We start from the raw sequence: 20,271 nt of genomic DNA, 5'->3' as shown, positions 1-20,271 counted from the left end.
ACCTCCCCTCCTTCTCCTTTGTCCTCTGCTTCCTTGTTCTCCCCTCCCCCCCACTCCCGCTGACGTAATCCTGCGGCTGCGCACTTACTCCCTGTCGCTGTCCGAGGGCTGAAGCCGCCGCTCCCGGACCCGGACCGTCCACAAACCCGGACCCACCCGCTCCCCCACCCGCTCCCGTCCCGGACCCGCCCGCCCGCTCGCCCACCCGGTCCGGCCAGACTCCGGACCCAACCCCGGTGTGGACCCGGACCTCAGTCCAAACCCGGTCCAGTCTCGGGGAGGCCGGTGCTATCCCTGAGTTACCCGGTTTTGTCCTGGAGTGACCCGGTCCCGGGTATCTGGGGGTGACCGGTCCTCTCCCGCTGTTGAGTTCCTGCCCCGGGTATCTCAGGGTAATTCGGTTCTGTCCCGGGAGACCCGGTCCTGTCCCGGGGTGATCGGTTCTAATCCGGATATCTGAGGGTGACCGATCCTGTCCCGGGCGACCCGGTCCTGTCCCTGGGTTATTCGCTCCTGTCCCGGGCCACCCGGTCCTGTCCCGGGTACCTTGTAGTGAAGCGGTCCTGTCCCGGTGTTGCGGTCCCGTCCCGGGCCACCCGGTCCTGTCCCGGGTACCTTGTAGTGAAGCGGTCCTGTCCCTGGGTTATTCGCTCCTGTCTCGGGGCGACCCAGTCCTGTCCCGGGTCCGCTGAGCTCGGCTCCCCGCGGCCATGCTGAGCCAGACCCGGCGCAAGAAGCCGGCGGCGAGCCCGCCCAGCCCGGAGCGGGTGTCGGCTCAAGACCTGCGGGAGGCTCTGTCGGCCCTGCGGCAGGATCGCACGGAGGAGGGGAAGCGCACACACCTGGCCTACATCCACCACTTGGTGAAGGAGGCCTGGCAGCTGCCGGGCCGGGGCCGGGAGGTGGCGTCCGCGCTGTGCCGGGAGATCCGGCTGCAGGGAGCGCTGGAGCTGCTCTTAGACATGATGCAGTCCCGGGGCACCGACACCCGCTACGAGGCGGGGAAACTGCTGGAGCAAGTGCTCATCACAGAGAACAGGTGAGATCCCTCCTCCCACAGCGCGGCGCTCCCTCACCGCCCCTCCCACAGCGCGGCGCTCCCTCACCGCCCCTCCCACAGCGCGGCGCTCCCTCACCGCCCCTCCCACAGCGCGGCGCTCCCTCACCGCCCCTCCCACAGCGCGGCGCTCCCTCACCGCCCCTCCCACAGCGCGGCGCTCCCTCACCGCCCCTCCCACAGCGCGGCGCTCCCTCACCGCCCCTCCCACAGCGCGGCGCTCCCTCACCGCCCCTCCCACAGCGCGGCGCTCCCTCACCGCCCCTCCCACAGCGCGGCGCTCCCTCACCGCCCCTCCCACAGCGCGGCGCTCCCTCACCGCCCCTCCCACAGCGTGACGCTCCCTCACCTCCCCTCCCTCACCGCCCCTCCCACAGCGCGGCGCTCCCTCACCGCCCCTCTCACAGCGCGGCGCTCCCTCACCGCCCCTCCCTCACCGCCCCTCTCACAGCGCGGCGCTCCCTCACCGCCCCTCCCACAACGCGGCGCTCCCTCACCGCCCCTCCCACAGCGCGGCGCTCCCTCACCGCCCCTCCCACAGCGCGGCGCTCCCTCACCGCCCCTCCCTCAGCGCGGCGCTCCCTCACCGCCCAAGAGAGAGAATTTGTAGAATGCCTCCGAGATAGTTTCTTCGAGGATCTTGTCGAGGAGCCTACCAGGGATAAGGCAATCCTAGATTTAGTGTGCAATGAACCAGATTTAATGAGAACTTGAGGTAAAGGAACCATTCGGAGGTATTGACCACAATATGATAAGATTTAACCTACAATTTGAAAGGGAGAAGGTGAAATCGGATGTGGCGGTATTTCAGCTGAGCGAAGATTGACTGGAAAGTTGCTTTAGTAGGAATGACGGTAGAGCAGCAATGGCGGGAATTTCTGCGGATAATTTCGGAAGGTGCAGGATCATTTCATTCCAGAGGAAGAAAAATTCCAAGGGGAGAATAAAATGACCATGCTGACAAGGGGGGTCAAGGACAACATGAAACCAAAAGAGAAGTCATTTAACATTGCAAAGATTAGTGGGAAGCCAGAGGATAAAGGACAAACGGTGAGAAAAGATGAAGTGCGAATCTTTTCATTCGCACATACAAGTGCAAGCCAATAATATCAAAGAGGATAGCAAGAGTTTCTTCAGTTATTTAAAGAGTAAAAAAGAGGCAAGGGTGGATGTTGGGCCGCTGGAGAATGATGCAGGAGAAGTGATCACGGGAACTCAAGAAATGGCAGAGGAATTGAATAACTTTTTTGCATTCGTCTTCATGGTAGAAGACACCAGCAATGTGCCTGCAATCCAAAAGGGTCAGAGGGTGGAAGTTAGTGGAGTGGCGATTACTAACGAGAAGGTGCTTGGGAAACGGAAAGGTCTGAGGGTGGATAAGTCACTTGGACCGGATGGACTGCACCCCAGGGTTCTGAAGAAGGTGGCCTCAGAGATCGTGGAGGCATTAGTTGTGATATTTCAAGATTCACTAGAGTTAGGAGTAGTTCCTGAAGATTGGAAAATTCAGAATATCACCCCACTGTACAAGAAGGGTGCAAAGCAGAAGAGTGGAAACTATAGGTAGACACAAAAAGCTGGAGTAACTCAGCAGGACAGGCAGCATCTCTGGAGAGAAGGAATGGTTGACATTTCGGATCGAGAGCCTTCTTCAGAGCAGAAACTATAGGCCAGTTAGCCTGACTTCGGTGGTTGGTAAGATTTTAGAGTCAATTATAAAGGATGAGGTTACGCAGCACTTGGAAGTTCACAATGAAATAGGCCGAAGTCAGTATGGTTTTGTGAAGGGAAGATCTTGCCTGATGAATCTACTGGAGTTCTTTGAGGAAGTCAATAGCAGGACAGATAGAGGGGAGGCTGGAGATGTTGTTTACCTAGATTTTCAGAAAGCCTTCGATAAGGTGCCGTATGTCAGGCTGCTAGGGAAGATGAGAGCCCATGGTATTGAAGGGAAGATACTAGCATGGATAGTGAGATGCCTGGATGGCAGAAGGCAAAGAGTTGCAATAAAAGGCACTTTTTCAGGTTGGCTGCCAGTGACTAGTGGAGTTCTGCAAAGGTCAGTGCAGGGGCCGCTTCTCTTCAATTTGTATATTATTGATTTGGATAAGGGGATTGATGGCTTTGTGGCCAAGTTTGCAGAAGATGCTAAGATAGGTGGAAGGGTAGGCAGTGGAGAGGAAGCAAAGACTCTGCAGAAGGACTTGGACAGGTTAGGAGAGTGGGCAGAGAAGTGGCAGATGAAATTCAGTACAGCAAAGTGCGGAGTCATGCATTTTGGTAATAAGACTAAAAATGTAGATTATTTTATAAATGGAGAGAGAATCCAAAAATCAGAGGCGCGAAGGGACTTGGGAGTGCTGGCCAGGACTCCCAAAAAGTTAATTTGCAAGTCGAGTGGGTAGTAAGGAGGGCAAATTCAATGCCAGCATTTATATCAGAAGGACTGGAATACAAAAACAGATGTAATGTTGAGGCTCTATATGGTGCTGGTCAGGCCGCATTTAACGTGCTGTGAGCAAATTTGGGCCCCATATCTGAGGAAGGATGTGTTGGCTCTGGAGAGGGTCCAGAGGAGGTTTACAAGAATGATTCCATGGTGAATGGGTTAACATATGATGAGCATTTGACCGCACTGGCCTCTACTCACTGGAGTTTAGAAGGTTGAGGGGGGACCTCATTGAAACTTACAGAATAATGAAAGGCATAGATAGAGTGGATATGGAAAGGATGTTTCCACTGGTGAGAGAGTCCAGGACCAGAGATCATGGCCACAGAATTAAAGGGTGCTCTTTTAGAAAGAAAGTGAGTAACTTCTTTTGTCAGAGGGTAGTTAATCTGTGGATCTCATTGCCACAGAGGGCTGTGGAGGCCAAGTCAGTGGATATTTATGAGGCAGAGATAGACAAATTCTTGATTAGAACAGGTGCCAAGGGTTATGGGGAGAAGGCAGAACAATTGGATTAAGAGGCAGAGATCAGCCATGATTGAATGGCGGAGTGGGCTCGATGGGCCGAATGGCCTAATTCTACTCCTTTAACTTGTGCCCCTCCCACAGCGCTGGGATAGGGATGTTTGGGTCCTGTGCCGATGCTGGTGCCACATTGGTGGTCTCGGTCTCCCGCTGGTCCCCCTCGTTTCTGACGGTACTCCCCCCCTCCTCCCCTCCCCATGGCAGGGACCGCTTGGCCCGCACAGGCCTGCCCGCCATCTTGCAGCTGTCGATGGAGAGGGAGGACGGCGTGCAGGCGGCCATCGTGTCCGGCGTGCTGCAGCACATGTTCAAGCAGTCCGAGGTGACCTCGCATCTCCTCATCACCAACGGCGGCCTGGACTTCATCCTCTACTGGTGCCGCAGCAAGGATGCCACCATCCTGCGGCACTGCGCCACCGCCCTCGCCAACTGCGCCATGCATGGCGGCCACGCCAACCAGCGGCTAATGGTGGAGAAGAAGGCCGCCGACTGGCTCTTCCCCCTGGCCTTTGCCAAGGACAAGACGGTGCAGTTCCACGCATGCCTGGCCATCACCGTGTTGGCCACCAACAAGGAGATCGAGAGGGAGGTGGAGAGGTCGGGCACCTTGGACCTGGTGGAGCCGTTCATCGCCTCCTTGCAGCCCGAGGGGTTTATGCAGAGCTGGCTGGACAGCTCGGAGAACTCGCAGGGACGCACGGCTTGTGAGCTGCAACGCCTGGTGCAGCTCCTCGACAGCTCCAGGGTAGAGGCGCAGTGCGTCGCCGCATTCTACCTCTGTGTCGAGGCTGCACTGAAGGCTCAGCAGAACAAGACGCAGGTACCGAGGCAGGGCGAGGGGTTGTGTGGGGAGAGGAGAGGGGGAGAGGGGTCAGAGGGAGTGACAGCAGAGGGCTCGGAGCAAGCGTGAGGGAAAGGGGAGATTAGAGCGACCGGGAGGGGAGGGAGAGGTCAGAGGGACCAGGAGGGAAAGGAGATCAAAGGAAACAAGAGTTGGAGGCTCTTGAACACCAACCACTATTGTATCTGCCTCTACATCACCCTTGACAGCACGTTCCAGGCACTCACCACTCTAAACAAAACACCACTGTGAGGCACTGCAAGCCCACTCCGCCATTCAATCATGGCTGATCTCTGCCTCTTAATCCATTTTTTCTGCCTTCTCCCATAACCCTTGACACCTGTTCTAATCAAGAGCTAGATAGAGCTCTTAAGGATAGCGTAGTCAGGGGGTATGGGGAGAAGGCAGGAACGGGGTACTGATTGAGAATGATCAGCCATGATCACATTGAATGGCGGTGCTGGCTCAAAGGGCCGAATGGCCTCCTCCTGCACCTATTGTCTAAAAGACTCTTACCTCGCACATTTCTTTAAATATCCCCCCTCTCACCTGAAAGTTATGTCCTTTACTCTTTGACATTTCCACCCAGGAAAATCGTTCTGACCTGTTACACTATCTATGCCTCTCGTAGGATCATAAGGGATAGGAGCAGAATTAGGCCATTCCGCCCATCACGTCTACTCCGCCTTTCAATCACCAGCTGATCTATCTTTCCCTCTTAGCCCCATTCTCCTGCCTTCTCCCCACAACCTCTAACACCCGTACTAATCATGAGAATATCTATCTCTGCCTTAAAAATATCATTATTTTATATACTTCTATCAGGTCTCCCCTCAACCTCTGATGCCCCAGAGAACACAATCCAAATTGTTCAACCTCTCTTTATAGCTAATACTTCCCTGACCTTAAACCAATGCTCTCTGGTATTTTACTTTTCCATCCTCAGATCTGACTGCCTTCTCCTCCAGAGGTAACTATCCTGGAATATTTAATTCCCAACCTCAGTCATTTTACAACCACGTCTCCGTAAGTCTGAGAAGGTTCTGCCAAATTATTCCTTTCGTGCCATTAATTAATTTATCTTGGCACAAATGCTGCATCTATTCAGATAAGGAACCATCAATTCTCCGTATCTTCCTGCCCATTCCCTTTGTGTGATCCGTTCCATCTGCAGTGTTTATCATGACCTGTTTCACTGCTATGCGCCATCATATTTCTGAATTTTCCCTCATCAGACGACTCTGCCCTCCCTAATCCAACTAGTTTTAGTTGCAGCCGACCTAAAAGCCATTCAAATGCAGGCTGCTCCAGTGGAACAAGCCCCTCATCCCCAGTGAAGATGCCCAAAGAACTGAAACTATTTCTCCCACAAGAGTCCTGACGCTGTCCGTTCAACTCTTTGAACCTTTCCTCCATTGATTATCACCTTTGAGGTTCAGCTTTGTAATTTGGATCCCGGCTGCTCACATAACGCCAGCAGAACTCCTCCTTGCCCTGGAAATGTCACATGAATCACACAATGGCTCCCTCCCTCCCTCCCACTCCACCTTCCTGTCCAGCCTCTGCGCCCTGGCCCTCAGCAGCCATTGACACCCCTGCTCATGACCGCAGAGAACAGGATCTAACCCTGTAACTATAGGGCCTGCTGGACCTCCCGGTTGCTAACCTTCTTTCCCATTCCCACACCAGCCTCTCTGTCCTGGGCCTCATCCATTGCCAGAGTGAGGACACGAGCAAACTGGAGGAACAGCACCTCATATTCCAGTTGGGTAGCTTTCAACCCAATGGTATGAAAATTGAATTCTCCAATTTTAAGTAACACCCCCATTTCCCCCTCTTTCTTTCTCGTTCACCCCTACCCCAGTACCCACCCATTTCTCTCATTATCCTGATCCACTTTCTCCCCCGACCCCCACCACCTTTTGTCTATATCCCTCCCTCTGGCTTCATCTTTCACTCCTCTTCTCTCCTTCTCTGATCCCATTTCTGTCTCCTTTTCACCTCTCCACCCATTTTCCAATCAACCCACCCTCCCCTCACCTGCATCCACCTATCACTCGCCCTGCTTTGCCCCCCCCCCCCCCAACCCCTATGTTCCAGCTTTCTCCACCTCACTACAATGAGTCTGAAGGAGGATCCTGACCCAAAACATTGCCTATCCATTACATACGATACGATAGAACTTTATTTATCCCAGGAGAGAAATTAATTTACTAACAGTCATAAAAAAACATAAAATAGACAATAGACAATGGACAATAGGTGCAGGAGGAGGCCATTCGGCCCTTCGAGCCAGCACCGCTATTCACCGTGATCATGGCTGATCATCCACAATCAGTACCCCGTTCCTGCCTTCTCCCCATATCCCTTGACTCCGCTATCTTTAAGAGCTCTATCTAGCTCTCTCTTGAACGCATCCAGATAATCGGCCTCCACTGTCTCCTGAGGCAGAGAATTCCACAGATTCACAACTCTCTGGGTGATAAGGTTTTTCCTCATCTCCGTTCTAATGAAAAAGTTTTTCCTCATCTCCGTGAAATACATGAAATCAAAGTGCTTTGGAGATGTGCAAAGATTGGGGAGGGGGGGGGGAGGGGAGTCAGTCTTCCCCACGACAGAAGGGGGAGGAGTTGTACAGTTTGATAGCCACAGGGAAGACGGATCTCCTGTGGCGTTCTGTGCTGCATCTTGGTGGAACCAGTCTGTTGCTGAAGGTGCTCCTCAGCTTGACCAGTGTGTCATGGAAGGGGGTGAGCTGTATTGTCCAGGATGCTCAGCAGTTTGAGGAGCATCCTCCTCTCTAAGACCGCCTCCCATGAATCCAACTCCGCCCCCAGGACGGAGCCAGCCTTCCTGATGAGTTTGTTACTGGTGGTGCCTGACCCACTGAGTTATTCCAGCACAAGATTCCAGCATCTGCAATTCTCATGTCACAATACTATTCATTTTGCTGCTACATTCCTTTCCAAATCCCCACTAGCAATACCCACTGCACGTTCATTACCCACCCTGCAGGCACACTAATGCTCTGGTCCTTCACAGAGCCAAGGACCCTGCAACACTGCCCTTTGCATCGCCACAGAGTGTCGTGGAGCAGGGAAACAGGCCTGGGTGGGGGCTGTGTCTGTGCCCTCTGTCTGGATGAGCTGCTCCACGTCTGTCTTGGTGGGGGTCTGTATCTGGGAGTCTGGGCAGGGTGGGCGTTACGTGTCTGGGTGGGTGGGGTCCATGTGTGGGGGTCTGTAGGGTGGGGTGTCCATGTCGGAGAGTGTGGTCTGTGGGATGGGGTAGGGGTCCATCTCTGTAGGGGGTAGGGCAATGGTGCTGTCTGAACCCGCCGTGCCTGTTCCAGATCTTCCATGAGGTGGGAGCGGCGCAGAGCTTGAAGCGGATCGTGAGTTACTCGGGCCACTCCACCACCTCCACGTTGGCCAAGAAGGCCTTGTGCCTGATGGGGGAGGACATCCCGCGGAGACTCTCCCCCAACGTCCCCAACTGGAAGCCAGTGGAGGTGCAGACCTGGCTGCAGCAGGTCGGATTTGCCACCTACTGCGAGAGGTTCTGGGTGAGCGGGGCAGGGGAACGGTCACGGAGCGGCGGGGTCTGGGTGTAACGCGGGCATGGAGCGGCCAGGATCCGGGCGTAATGCGGGCACGTAGCCAGGGGTAACAGGGGCACAGAGCTGGGATCCAGGGGTAACAGGGGCACAGAGCTGGGATCCAGGGGTAACAGGGGCATGGAGCGGCTGTGATCTGGGCGTAATGCGGGCATGGAGCGGCTTTGATGTGGGCATAACACAGGCACTGCGCATCTGGGATTGGGGCATAACGTGGGCGTAATACGGGCACAAAGCAGCCGGTATCCGGGTGTAATGTGGGTGTAACGTGGGTGTAACGTGGGTGTAACGTGGGTGTAACCTGGGTGTAACGTGGGTGTAACTCGGGGGTAACCCACAGCCCTGCTCCACAAACTGATTTCACTCTCTGCCAGGACCTGCAAGTTGATGGGGACCTCCTGCTGTTGGTTTCTGACTTGGAATTAAAGGAAGACGTGGGCATACCATCCAGTATCACTCGAAGAAGGTGTGGGAATATCCTTTTTACATCTTTACAGAATGACCCATTGTGACCTTAAGATGAAAGGTAGAGGGAGCTTCACTGTGTGACTGGCTCTGTGAGTGTGTGATGGGACAATGCAGAGGGAGTTTCAATTCTGTGTCTGACCCAGGGAGTGTCTGATGGGGCAGTGTTGAAGCATTTAAATGTCACCATAAATGGATGTTGCTTTTAAGAGAGACAATCTTGTTTTTTTGAAGGTTTATCCGGGAACTGAGTGAGTTGAAGACCAATGCCAATTACTCCACCTGTGACCCCAGCAGCCTGTCGGACTGGTTGGGCAGTGTCGACCCCCACTTTCGGCAGTACACCTACAACCTAGTGCACTGCGGCATTGGGAAGGGAACTTTATCTGGCGTGACAGAGGAACAACTACTATCGGACTGCCGGATTGAGAACGGAATTCACCGGGCTCGGATCTTTGCCACCGGACAGGGTGAGAGGCAAAGCATTCACCAGGACATTAGAGTCCTGGAGTCGTACAGTGTGGAAACAGGCACCAACATGTCCCAGCTACACTACTCCCACCTGCTCGCGTTTGGCCCATATTCCTCCAAACCTGTCCTAATGTTTCCTAAACATTAGCGAGGATTTCAGTATTTGCCGGTGCTGTCTATCTAACTGTCTATCTGTCTATCTAACTTACCCTGCGGCCGAGGAGTTTGTCACCCATCTCACCTGCAGTTTCCTGCTGACCCTCTCTCTCCCTCGCTCTGCTCCTCCAGTGAGGGGAGCTGTAATCTCTCCATGCTGCTGAAGCTTGCTTGCCGTAAGCGCGGACCTCGCCTCTCCGCACTGTCCTGTCAAACTCTGCGGAGCTGCCCCCAGCTCTCCGCTCACGGTCCTGGACCTCCCCCCACCAAACGGCACGGTGGGAGCACCTTCAGCAGCAGCACCACAGTGCTTCAAGACGGCTCCCACCATCACCTTTCCAACGGGAGAGTGGAGATGGGCGGTAAACGCCAGTGAAGGCCACATCCTGTGATGACTAATGTGATCTTTGGTTGATGTGGTGAACTCACACCCAGACCTGACCTCTAAGGTCATGTCACCTCTTGTCTTGCAGAAATGCTGTCCAATTTGCCCCTGTCCCGCGTTGAACCCAACGATGGAAGTCCCGACGTCTTCGTCAGTTACCGGAGGTCCACGGGATCGCAGCTGGCCAGGTGTGTACTCTCCGTCCAGCCGAGGTCAGGGCCTGACCTCTTGCAGGGCGGCCTGAGAGTCGTGAAGCCCCACAGGATACGTGTGGTAATTGGTTTATCATTGTCACCCGCGCAGTAACACAGCGTAAACCGTGGCTAGACACACACAAGTACAACAGGTAGTGTAAGGAGAAAAATACCTGAGTGCACAATATATACGGTTACAGTTACAGAGAAAGTGCAGATTAAAAATAGTGCAAGGGTTGCAATGAGGTACATTGGAAGATTCAGACTGAACCCTAGCTTATGGGAGGAACGTTCAGTAGTTTGATATCAATGGGGAAGCAGCTGTTCCTGAATCTGGTGGTGCGTGCTTTCAAGCTTCTGTATCGTCTGCCCAATGGGAAATGGGAGAAGAGGGAATGACTGGGATGTTAATGCTCTTAGATTACGTTGGCTGCTTTCCAGATGCAATGTGAAGTGTAGATAGAGTGGATGGTGCGAAGTCTGGTCTGTGTGATGGACTGGGCAACATCCACAACTCTCTGCAATTTATTGTGGTCTTGGACAGAGCTGTTGCCGAACCAAGCTACGATCCATCCCAATAGGATGTTTTCTACGATGCATCTACAGAATTTGGTTAAGAGGTGTTGGAGACTTTTGGCACTTCCATTAACCTTCTGAGGAGGTGGAGGCATTAGTGTTTTCATGACTGTAGCTTGTCCTGGTGGAACCAGGCTAGGGATTGCGGCTCAAACACAAACACACCAAGAAAACAGAACTTTGGAATTTGAGAGGGGAGACCTCTCCTCATATATCCCAGGCCCCTCTATCTGGCTGTGGGCAGCGAGAGGATGATCTATCTACTGGTTCAGAACCTGGTGGTGTGGGACTTCAGGCTTCTGTACCTCCTGCCCGATGATAGTAACAAGAATCGGGCATGGCTGGTGATCCTTGATGAAAGATGACGCCTTCATGAGGCAACACCTCGTGTGGATGCTTTTGTTGATGGGAAGGGCTGTGCTCCTGATGGACCGGGCTGGTCCACTGCTCTCCACAGCCTCCTGTGTCCTTGTGCATTGGAATGGCTGTACCAGGCCATAGTGCAACTAGTCACGGTCAGTTTAGTTTAGAGGTACAGCAAGGAAACAAGTTCTTTGGTCCACCAGATCCACACTGATCACTCACACTACTCTAGTTCTATGTTATCCCAGTTTCTCACCCGTGATCCTTGGTAATGCTGTCCAGAGGCAGTCCAACCTCAGGATGGGGCTCCTTGTTAATTGAGTGAGTGCTGAGTGGCTTTGAGCCACTGCTGAGGTGTGGTCCAGTGGTCTACATACACCCAACCATGGTGATTGGGAGGAGTGTGGGGCAACTGGTAACACTCTACTTCCTCCGTGTTCAGCCTCCTGAAGGTTCACCTGCAGCTCCGTGGCGTCAGCGTCTTCATCGACGTGGAGAAGCTGGAGGCGGGCACGTTCGAGGACAAGCTGGTGCAGAGCGTGAGGCGAGCTAGGAACTTCCTGCTGGTGCTCTCGGCCAACGCTCTGGACAAGTGCATGGGCGACCTGGAGCTGAAGGACTGGGTGCACAAGGTGAGTGAGGGGAAAAGGAGGGGGGAGGGAAGAGGAGCCATGCTTCACTGGGGGTGGGTGGGGGGAGAGACCAGGCCAGAGATGACACTCGACAACACAGTCCCTGGGGCACCAAGAGCAATGGCACAACTAGACTGCTGGGGCACCTGTTCCTCTCACTGCCCCTCCACCCCTCAATCCCCTCACTGCCCCTCCGCTCTCCCTACTGTCTCTCCACACTCCTCATTGTCTCTCCACACTCCTCACTGTCTCTCCACTCCTCACTGTCTCTCCACACTCCTCACTGTCTCTCCACACTCCCCCCTGCCTCTCCACACTCCCCACTGCCTCTCCACACTCCCCACTGCCTCTCCTCAGTCTCTCCACACTCCTCGCTGTCTCTCCACACTCCCTCCTGCCTCTCCACACTCCCCACTCTCTCCACACTCCCCCTGCCTCTCCACACTCTCCACACTCCCCCCTGCCCCTCCGCTCTCCTCACTGCCCCTCCGCTCTCACTGCCTCTCCACACACCTCACTGCCTCTCCACACTCCTCACTGCTTCTCCCCCCCCCTAATCCCCACACTGTTCCTCTGCTCTCCTCTCTGCCGCTCCACCTCCCTGCTCAATCACCCCCTCCTTGCTCCTTCCAAACCATTGCCATCCACCCTCATCTTCATCCCCACCATCTTCATCCCCATCCCAACCATCACCCCTCCAAAACCTCTCAGCCCCCTCACTGCCCCTCTACCTAACCTCCTCGCTGCCCCTAAACTCACCTCCTCATCCCCTCCAATCCTTAATCATCCCCTCCAGGGAGCAGAGCGGGGGATGGAGGAGCAGTGAAGGGAGATGGAGGGAGGGGAATGGTGAGGTAGTAACATGGGGTGGAGGAGCAACATGGGGTTGGAGAATGCAGTGAGGAGGATGGAAGGGGTTTCTTACAGGATGGGGGAGAGGGGAGGACAGAATTGGCCTGGGATTTATGCCTCTCAGCAGTTGGAACATACACTGTCCCCAGGGGGAATGCCTGGGATCTCTGCTGCAATTTCCAGTTTAACCCAGGCAAGCACAGAAAGATGCCACTGACAGACCGAGGTCGTCCCAAAGGCTTCTAGTCTTGTGCACAAAGCAGCGGGTTCCCACACTAGGGGGCAGTGTTGAGCCACAGAGGACCAAGTGAGACCAAGCTTCAACCTGCGCTGGGTAAAACCACAGTCAGGTCTTCTGTGGGACCCGTCCCCCAATGAGGGTCAGTGTGTGTGTGGGACCAGCCCCCATATGAGGGTCAGTGTGTGTGTGTGGGACCTGGGGAAATGGGGATTGATGGGAAAATGAACCACCTTTGACTCACCATGGTGAAGTCTGGAACAGCAGCAGCCCGAGGGCTGAATGGCCTCGTCCTATTCCTTCAAACAGTACCACAGGAACCTGTTTGTGATCTGCTCATTGCACAGCTGTCTAACGCCCTAGTTCTCTGCCTTTGTTACAGGAGATCGTCCTTGCAATGTCCTGCAACAAGAACATTGTCCCCATCATTGACCAGTTCTCCTGGCCGGACCCCAGCCTGCTCCCTGAGGATATGAGAGACATCCTCAAGTTCAATGGCGTGCAGTAAGTGGAATTCCCAGTGTCTCAGTTCCTAGCATCTATTCCTTCCCTTGAGAATCTGGGCTTATCTGCCCCATCCGAGCTATCCGTTCTCTATAAAATTACCCTGAGCCTCTGATGCTGCAAGGAATAGAGTCCTAGCTTCCCCAACAAACTTACAGCTCAGGCCCTCGAGTCCTGGCAAATTCTTCATGAATGGTCTCTGCACCCTCTCCAGATTAATGATATTTTTCCTCCTTTTGTTTTCAAGCTTCCCACCAAATGACCTAGTTTGAAGAGCTTCCAGGGATAGTTTCCCTCCAATCACAGAGATGGAACCCCGGATTAACATTGCACTGCCCCATTCCCTTTACCAATCTGTCATAGAAACATAGAAAATAGGTGCAGGAGTAGGTCATTTGGCCCTTCGAGCCTGCACTGCCATTCAATATGATCATGGCTGATCATCCAACTCAGTATCCCGTACCTGCCTTCTCTCCATACCCCCTGATCCCTTTAGCCACAAGGGCCACATCTAACTCCCTCTTCAATATAGCCAATGAACCGGCTTCAACTACCTTCTGTGGCAGAGAATTCCACAGATTCACCACTCTCTGTGTGAAAAAAAACGTTCTCATCTCGGTCCTAAAAGACTTCCCCCTTATCCTTAAACTGTGACCCCTTGTTCTGGACTTCCCCAACATCGGGAACAATCTTCCTGCATCTAGCCTGTCCAACCCCTTAAGAATTTTGTAAGTTTCTATAAGATCCCCCCTCAATCTTCTAAATTCCAGCGAGTACAAGCCGAGTCTGTCAAAACTCTTCCTTGTAATGTGAAGTTGCCCAGCTTCCAAACAGATCTGTGTCCCAATCCATATCCTCAATTCACCTGCAGGAAGGAATTGCAGATGCTGGTTTAAACCCAAAACATCACCTATTCCTTTTCTCCAGAGATGCTTTCTGACCCGCTGAGTTACTCCAGCTTTTTGTGCCAATCCTCAGTTCATCTGATCAGTGTCGATCAGAAGCAGTCGCCATGTATTCAATGTGGCTTCAGAACAGATCAGAGGCTGGGAATCGTGTGGCAAAGAACTCAGCCCAACTCCCCGAAGCCCGTTCACCATCTGTGGAGGGAATGGACAGGTGACGTTTTGAGTTGGAACTTCAGACTCAAGGTCTCAATAAGGTCTGAAGGAGAGTCCTGACCCAAAACATGGTCTGTTCATTCCCTTCACAAATGCTGCTTGACCCACCGAGTTCCTCCAGCACTTTCTGTTTTGCTCATGAATCCAGCATCTTGTGTGTCCTGTCCACTGTCTAGAAGGCTCGTGTTGAGTGCATGGACTTACTCCATTCGCCTGGGTGGGGTTTGTCCATGCACTCAACGTCTGGTACATGAGCTTTGCACCATTTACAAGGCTCAAGTCAGGAAAGTGATGGATTGCTCGCCACTTGTCTCGATAAGTGCAGCGTCAACAACACTCAAGCCTCGACACCAAACACGACGTAGCAGCCCTTTGTCCTAGATGTACTCACTAAGGGTCCTTAGACAAAACCTTCCAAACCCACCACCTCCACCAGCTGGAGGGACAAGGGCAACAAAAGCACGGGGGGACATCACTACCACTGGAACTTGTCCTCCAACCCCCACACCATTATGACTTGGAAAAGTCACTGGGTAAAACTGTGGAACATCTCCCTAACAGTACAGTGGCACCACAGCGGTTCCAGCAAGCAGCTCCCCACCTGCCTCTCAAGGGGCAATAGGTTGGCTCAGCCTGTGAAATGCACTCCCTTGAATGAATGAGAAACATTCCTGGGGTTTTATTGCAGTAAATCTCTTCCTGCACTGGTCTTTTGTAATCTGGAGACTGTGTGGTCCTGGTAGTTATTTGAAGTGGAGATCATTGCATGTTTGTCCTTCCACCGTACACTTTGTGTTCTGCCTCTTGTGTCCCCATCACAGGTGGGTTCACGAGTACCAGGACGCCAGTGTCGAGAAGATCCTGCGGTTCCTGCAAGCCCGGAACAACGGTGCGCTGCCCGAGAGTGGCGTGTTCTCCTGAGTCCTGTTCCTCCCCCTCCAGCACGGAAACCTCCCGTACTGGTCAATGCCGGTCTCTGGCCGATGATCAGCACTGGTCTGCAGCGGACGGCAGCGCTGGTCACTGGTGGTCACTGGTCACCGGCAGTCACCACTGGTCACCGGCGGACGGTCGGCCTGACGCGCCGAGGTGGTGTGCTGCTCAGGGCTGAGGCCGTGATGACTGAGGGGGGACTGGGGTAGGGGGCAGCGAGGAGCTTAGCCCGCCACTGAGGCTTCCACACCATGGGTGCTGCAGCACCTGCAGTGGAGGCCAACATGGGAGATACACACACACACACACACCCAACCACACACACACGTCTACACTGACATACACACACCTCTACTGACACACACTGACATACACACACCTACCCACATACACGTCTACACTGACATACACACACCTCTACTGACACACACTGACATACACACACCTACCCACACACACGTCTACACTGACATACACACACCTACCCACACACACACACACACGTCTACACTGACATACACACACCTACCCACACACACACACACGTCTACACTGACATACACACACCTACCCACACACACACACACGTCTACACTGACATACACACACCTCTACTGACACACACATACACACACACACCCAACCACACACACACGTCTACACTGACATACACACACCTCTACTGACACACACTGACATACACACACCTACCCACACACACACACGTCTACACTGACATACACACACCTACCCACACACACACACACATGTCTACACTGACATACACACACCTACCCACACACACGTCTACACTGACATACACACAGCTCTACTGACACACACTGACATACACACACCTACCCACACACACGTCTACACTGACATACACACAACCCTACCTACACACTGACATACACACACCTACCCACACACACGTACCCACATGTCTACACACCCCTACTGACAGTGACACACACACCTACCCACACACACACACACACACCTCTACTGACACTCACTGACATACACACACCTACCCACACACACACACCTATACTGACATACATACCTAACCAGACACACCCCTACCCACACACACACACCTACCCACACACACTGACATAGACTCCTCTACCCATACACCCCCTTAAGACTCACACCTACCCACACTAATTGACATCTACCCACTTTCACATACCTTCTCACACACATCTACACCAACTCACACCTACCACACACACACCTACCCACAAATGCCCACCCACTAAAACACACGCCTATCCACACAACATACTTACCCACACTCGCACCTACCCACACTAAATCATGCTCACCCACAGTAACACACCTACCCACACCAACCCACATCTACCCTCACTCATACCTCACCTACTAACTCAACGTACCTGTACTAATGTACACCCTCGTCCATCACTCCCCTGGTGCACAGCTGTTTGTGGAGGGGATGGGGCCTGTCCCGGTGTTCAAGGCCGGCTTATTTGCTAGAGGATCAGTAACACACAGCCCACCTCTCGCCCGCTGCTCCGACACTCCGCAAGACCCCCAGTACTCTGCCAATACCTGGCACCTTTGCCGATTCCCCCCCCCCCCCCTTCCCTGGCACCAGGACTCCATCCACAGCCACTCCTCAGCCTCTCTCCACCCCTTTGGATGTTCTGTCTCATTTCTCAAGTTCTCTTATCCTCTAGGTTGTTTGCATGCCCACAGACCTGTCTCCCGATCCCTCTCTCTCCCATCTCCTGATCCTACTCTTTTCCTCATTCACTTCTCCGAATCCCGATCTCTCTCTTTTCACATTTCTCCCCTTGTCCCTGGATCCAATCTCTCTCTGCCACTTATCCCTGGATCTCGGTCTTTATTTGTCTCTCCCCTCTCAGGGTCAACTGGGGTCCACCCCAGACCCTCTGCCATTTACCCTTGGATGTTTTGCTTATCTATTTTCTGCCTCTACTCCTTGTGCCTTTACCTCCCCTCCTGGAGTAACACCAGGAGGGGAGAAAATGAGGTCAACACTGCTTGCCTCCCGGTCTGTACCCCTCCCGATTCCCTTCAACTATCTCAGGCGTCTGGACGGGTAAATTAATATTGCCTCTCAAATACTGCAATGTATATCCTACTGATGAATAAAAATGTGCTCCAGTATGAGAAACTCTTTGCTGATTAAGGAAAGAAACTTTGTCATAAGTTAGTAAAAAAACATTATTTCCTATCGATAGATTGCAAAACCTAGTCCCACCTGTTCAACTCCTACAGTAAGAAGGAAGAAGCTTTTGCTGAAGAAAGTTGGGTGTCAGTGTGGGCCAAGAGGAGGGTGCAGAGAAGTTTCAGGAGATCGGGACACAATGTGGATTGGAAAAGACATTGCGCAGAGAGTCATAGAACTATACAGCACAGAAACAGGCCCTTCGGCCCACCTTATCCATGCTGACCAAGTTGGCATTCTGGTCTAGTTCCATTTGCCTGCACATTCCTCGAAACCCTTCCTATCCACATATATGTCCAAATCAAAGTGGTAATTGTTTCTGCTTATAGAAATATAGAAAATAGGTGCAGGAGGAGGCCAATTGGCCCTTTGAGCCAGCACCGCCATTCATTGTGATCATGGCTGATCATCCACAATCAATAACCCGTCCCTGCCTTCTCCCCATATCCTTTGATTCCGCTAGCCCCTAGAGCTCCATCTAACACTCTTTTAAATTCATCCAGTGTATTGGCCTCTACTGCCTCCTGTGGCAGAGAGTTCCACAAATTCACAACTCTGGGTGAAAAAGTTATTTTCTCATCCCAGTTTTAAATGGCCTCCCCTTTATTCTTAGACTGTGCCCCCTGGTTCTGGACTCCCCCAACATTGAGAACATTTTTTCCTGCATCTAGCTTGTCCAGTCCTTTTATAATGTTATTATTTCCATATAATTTCCATGTGCCCCTCATCCTTTTATTTGTATATAATTTTATTTGTTTCCACATTATTTCCATGCGCCCCTCATCTTTCTAAATTCCAGTGAATACAAGCCCAGTCTTTCCAATCTTTTCTCATATGACAGTCTCGCCATCCCGGGGATTAACCTCGTTAACCTACGCTCCACTGCCTCAATAGCAAGGATGTCCTTCCTCAAATTAGGAGACCAAAACTGCACACAATACTCCAGGTGTGGTCTCACCAGCTTTCTCTGGTTGCTTGTTCCAGATACAGACTTGCCTCTGAATTAAACTGTTGCCCCTAAGTTCCCTCTTTCGTTGCCCCATCTCACGTTACACGTAAGGCCTCTAGCTTTAGAATTCTCCATCTTGGGGGAAAAAAGACCATGAGCGCTCACCTTATCCATGGCCCTCATGATCTGGTACACTTCAATAAGATCACCCCTCAGCCTCCTACACTCCCAGCCTATCCCTATAACTCAAGCCACCAAATAATTTGTGAAAACGTGAATAAAAATAGCAGATAAGTTTTTTTTTTTAAATGGTGATCTGGTCACAGAGACCTGAGTGTTCTTGGACCAAGTTAAACTAATCTCCTCTGCTTGGAGGTGAGCTATATATCTCCATTCCCTGTACATGTATGTGCCTATCTAATAGCCTCTTAACCATCACTATCACATCCACCACCACCACCCTTGGCAGCACATACCAGACCCCCACCACTCTCTCGCCTTACAGCTGTGCCCTCCAGTCTGACATTTCCTCCAGGAAAAGTGTTCGGATTGTCTACCTTATTTATCTCTCATCATTTTATAAACTTCTATCAGGTCTCCACTCAGCCTCCGATGCTCCAGAGAAATCAATCCAACCTCTCCTTGTAGCTAATATCTTCTAATCCAACCAAAGTCCCATAAAGCTGCAACGATCACATCGAATGGCGGTGCTGGCTCGAAGGGCCGAATGGCCTACTCCTGCACCTATTGTCTATGTTTTTTCTATGTCTTCCTGACTCTTGCACTGAACGTCCCAATTAATGCAATGCCATACACTTGAAATGAATATTAGACAGGAGAGCCAGAAGGATGAGATAATTAAAGTCAGGTTCAGGGGTCAGGGAGTTTACCACTCAGGATAGAGGGGATAGGAAATCACCCTCAAGAGACGTATATCTTTGGAATACCTGACCCGAGGCCTGTGGAGCTCCAGACACGGCGTGTTCAAGTTGGACAATCTTACATTTTTAGTGAATCGTGCGATACAGGACAGTGATTTAGTTGGGTCACAGATAGAACGGTGAGGGAGCGCTGCACTGTGGGAGGGGCAGTGAGGGAGGGGGGGGGTGAGGGAGGGGGGGGTGAGGGAGCGCTGCACTGTGGGAGGGGCAGTGAGGGAGCGCCGCGCTGTGGGAGGGGCGGTGAGGGAGCGCTGCACTGTGGGAGGGGGGGTGAGGGAGCGCCGCACTGTGGGAGGGGGGGTGAGGGAGCGCCGCGCTGTGGGAGGGGCGGTGAGGGAGCGCCGCGCTGTGGGAGGGGCAGTGAGGGAGCGCCGCGCTGTGGGAGGGGGGGTGAGGGAGCGCCGCACTGTGGGATGGGGGGGTGAGGGAGCGCCGCGCTGTGGGAGGGGCAGTGAGGGAGCGCCGCGCTGTGGGAGGGGCAGTGAGGGAGCGCCGCGCTGTGGGAGGGGGGGTGAGGGAGCGCCGCACTGTGGGAGGGGGGGTGAGGGAGCGCCGCACTGTGGGAGGGGGGGTGAGGGAGCGCCGGGCTGTGGGAGGGGGGGGGTGAGGGGTGAGGGAGCGCTGCACTGTGGGAGGGGGGGTGAGGGAGCGCCGCACTGTGGGAGGGGCAGTGAGGGAGGGGGGGTGAGGGAGCGCTGCACTGTGGGAGGGGCAGTGAGGGAGCGCCGCGCTGTGGGAGGGGCGGTGAGGGAGCGCTGCACTGTGGGAGGGGCAGTGAG

The 20,271-nt window shown here is 53.3% G+C and overlaps 1 protein-coding gene across 2 annotated transcripts; it reads left to right on the top strand.

Annotated features, from left to right (window-relative positions):
• The first annotated feature begins 69 nt into the window (after positions 1-69).
• Positions 70-17,540, top strand: sarm1 (sterile alpha and TIR motif containing 1). 2 transcript variants are annotated; one of them, XM_078422147.1, is made up of 9 exons: positions 70-1,039; positions 4,236-4,851; positions 8,225-8,437; positions 8,863-8,954; positions 9,188-9,423; positions 10,054-10,153; positions 11,541-11,730; positions 13,203-13,324; positions 15,267-17,540. In XM_078422147.1, exons 1-9 carry the CDS (start codon positions 711-713, stop codon positions 15,364-15,366), a joined length of 1,998 nt encoding a protein of 665 aa, XP_078278273.1. In that variant the 5' UTR covers positions 70-710; the 3' UTR covers positions 15,367-17,540. The 2 variants fall into 2 exon arrangements, with proteins under 2 accessions (XP_078278273.1, XP_078278272.1); XM_078422146.1 differs by having other exon boundaries at positions 10,030-10,153.
• The last annotated feature ends 2,731 nt before the right edge of the window (positions 17,541-20,271 follow it).

The sequence above is a fragment of the Rhinoraja longicauda genome, chromosome 26 (assembly GCF_053455715.1).
Source record: "Rhinoraja longicauda isolate Sanriku21f chromosome 26, sRhiLon1.1, whole genome shotgun sequence".
Classification (NCBI taxonomy): Eukaryota; Metazoa; Chordata; class Chondrichthyes; order Rajiformes; family Arhynchobatidae; genus Rhinoraja; species Rhinoraja longicauda.
Note: the sequence above shows the minus strand (reverse complement) of the source record. Positions and strands in the feature narration are given on the sequence as shown.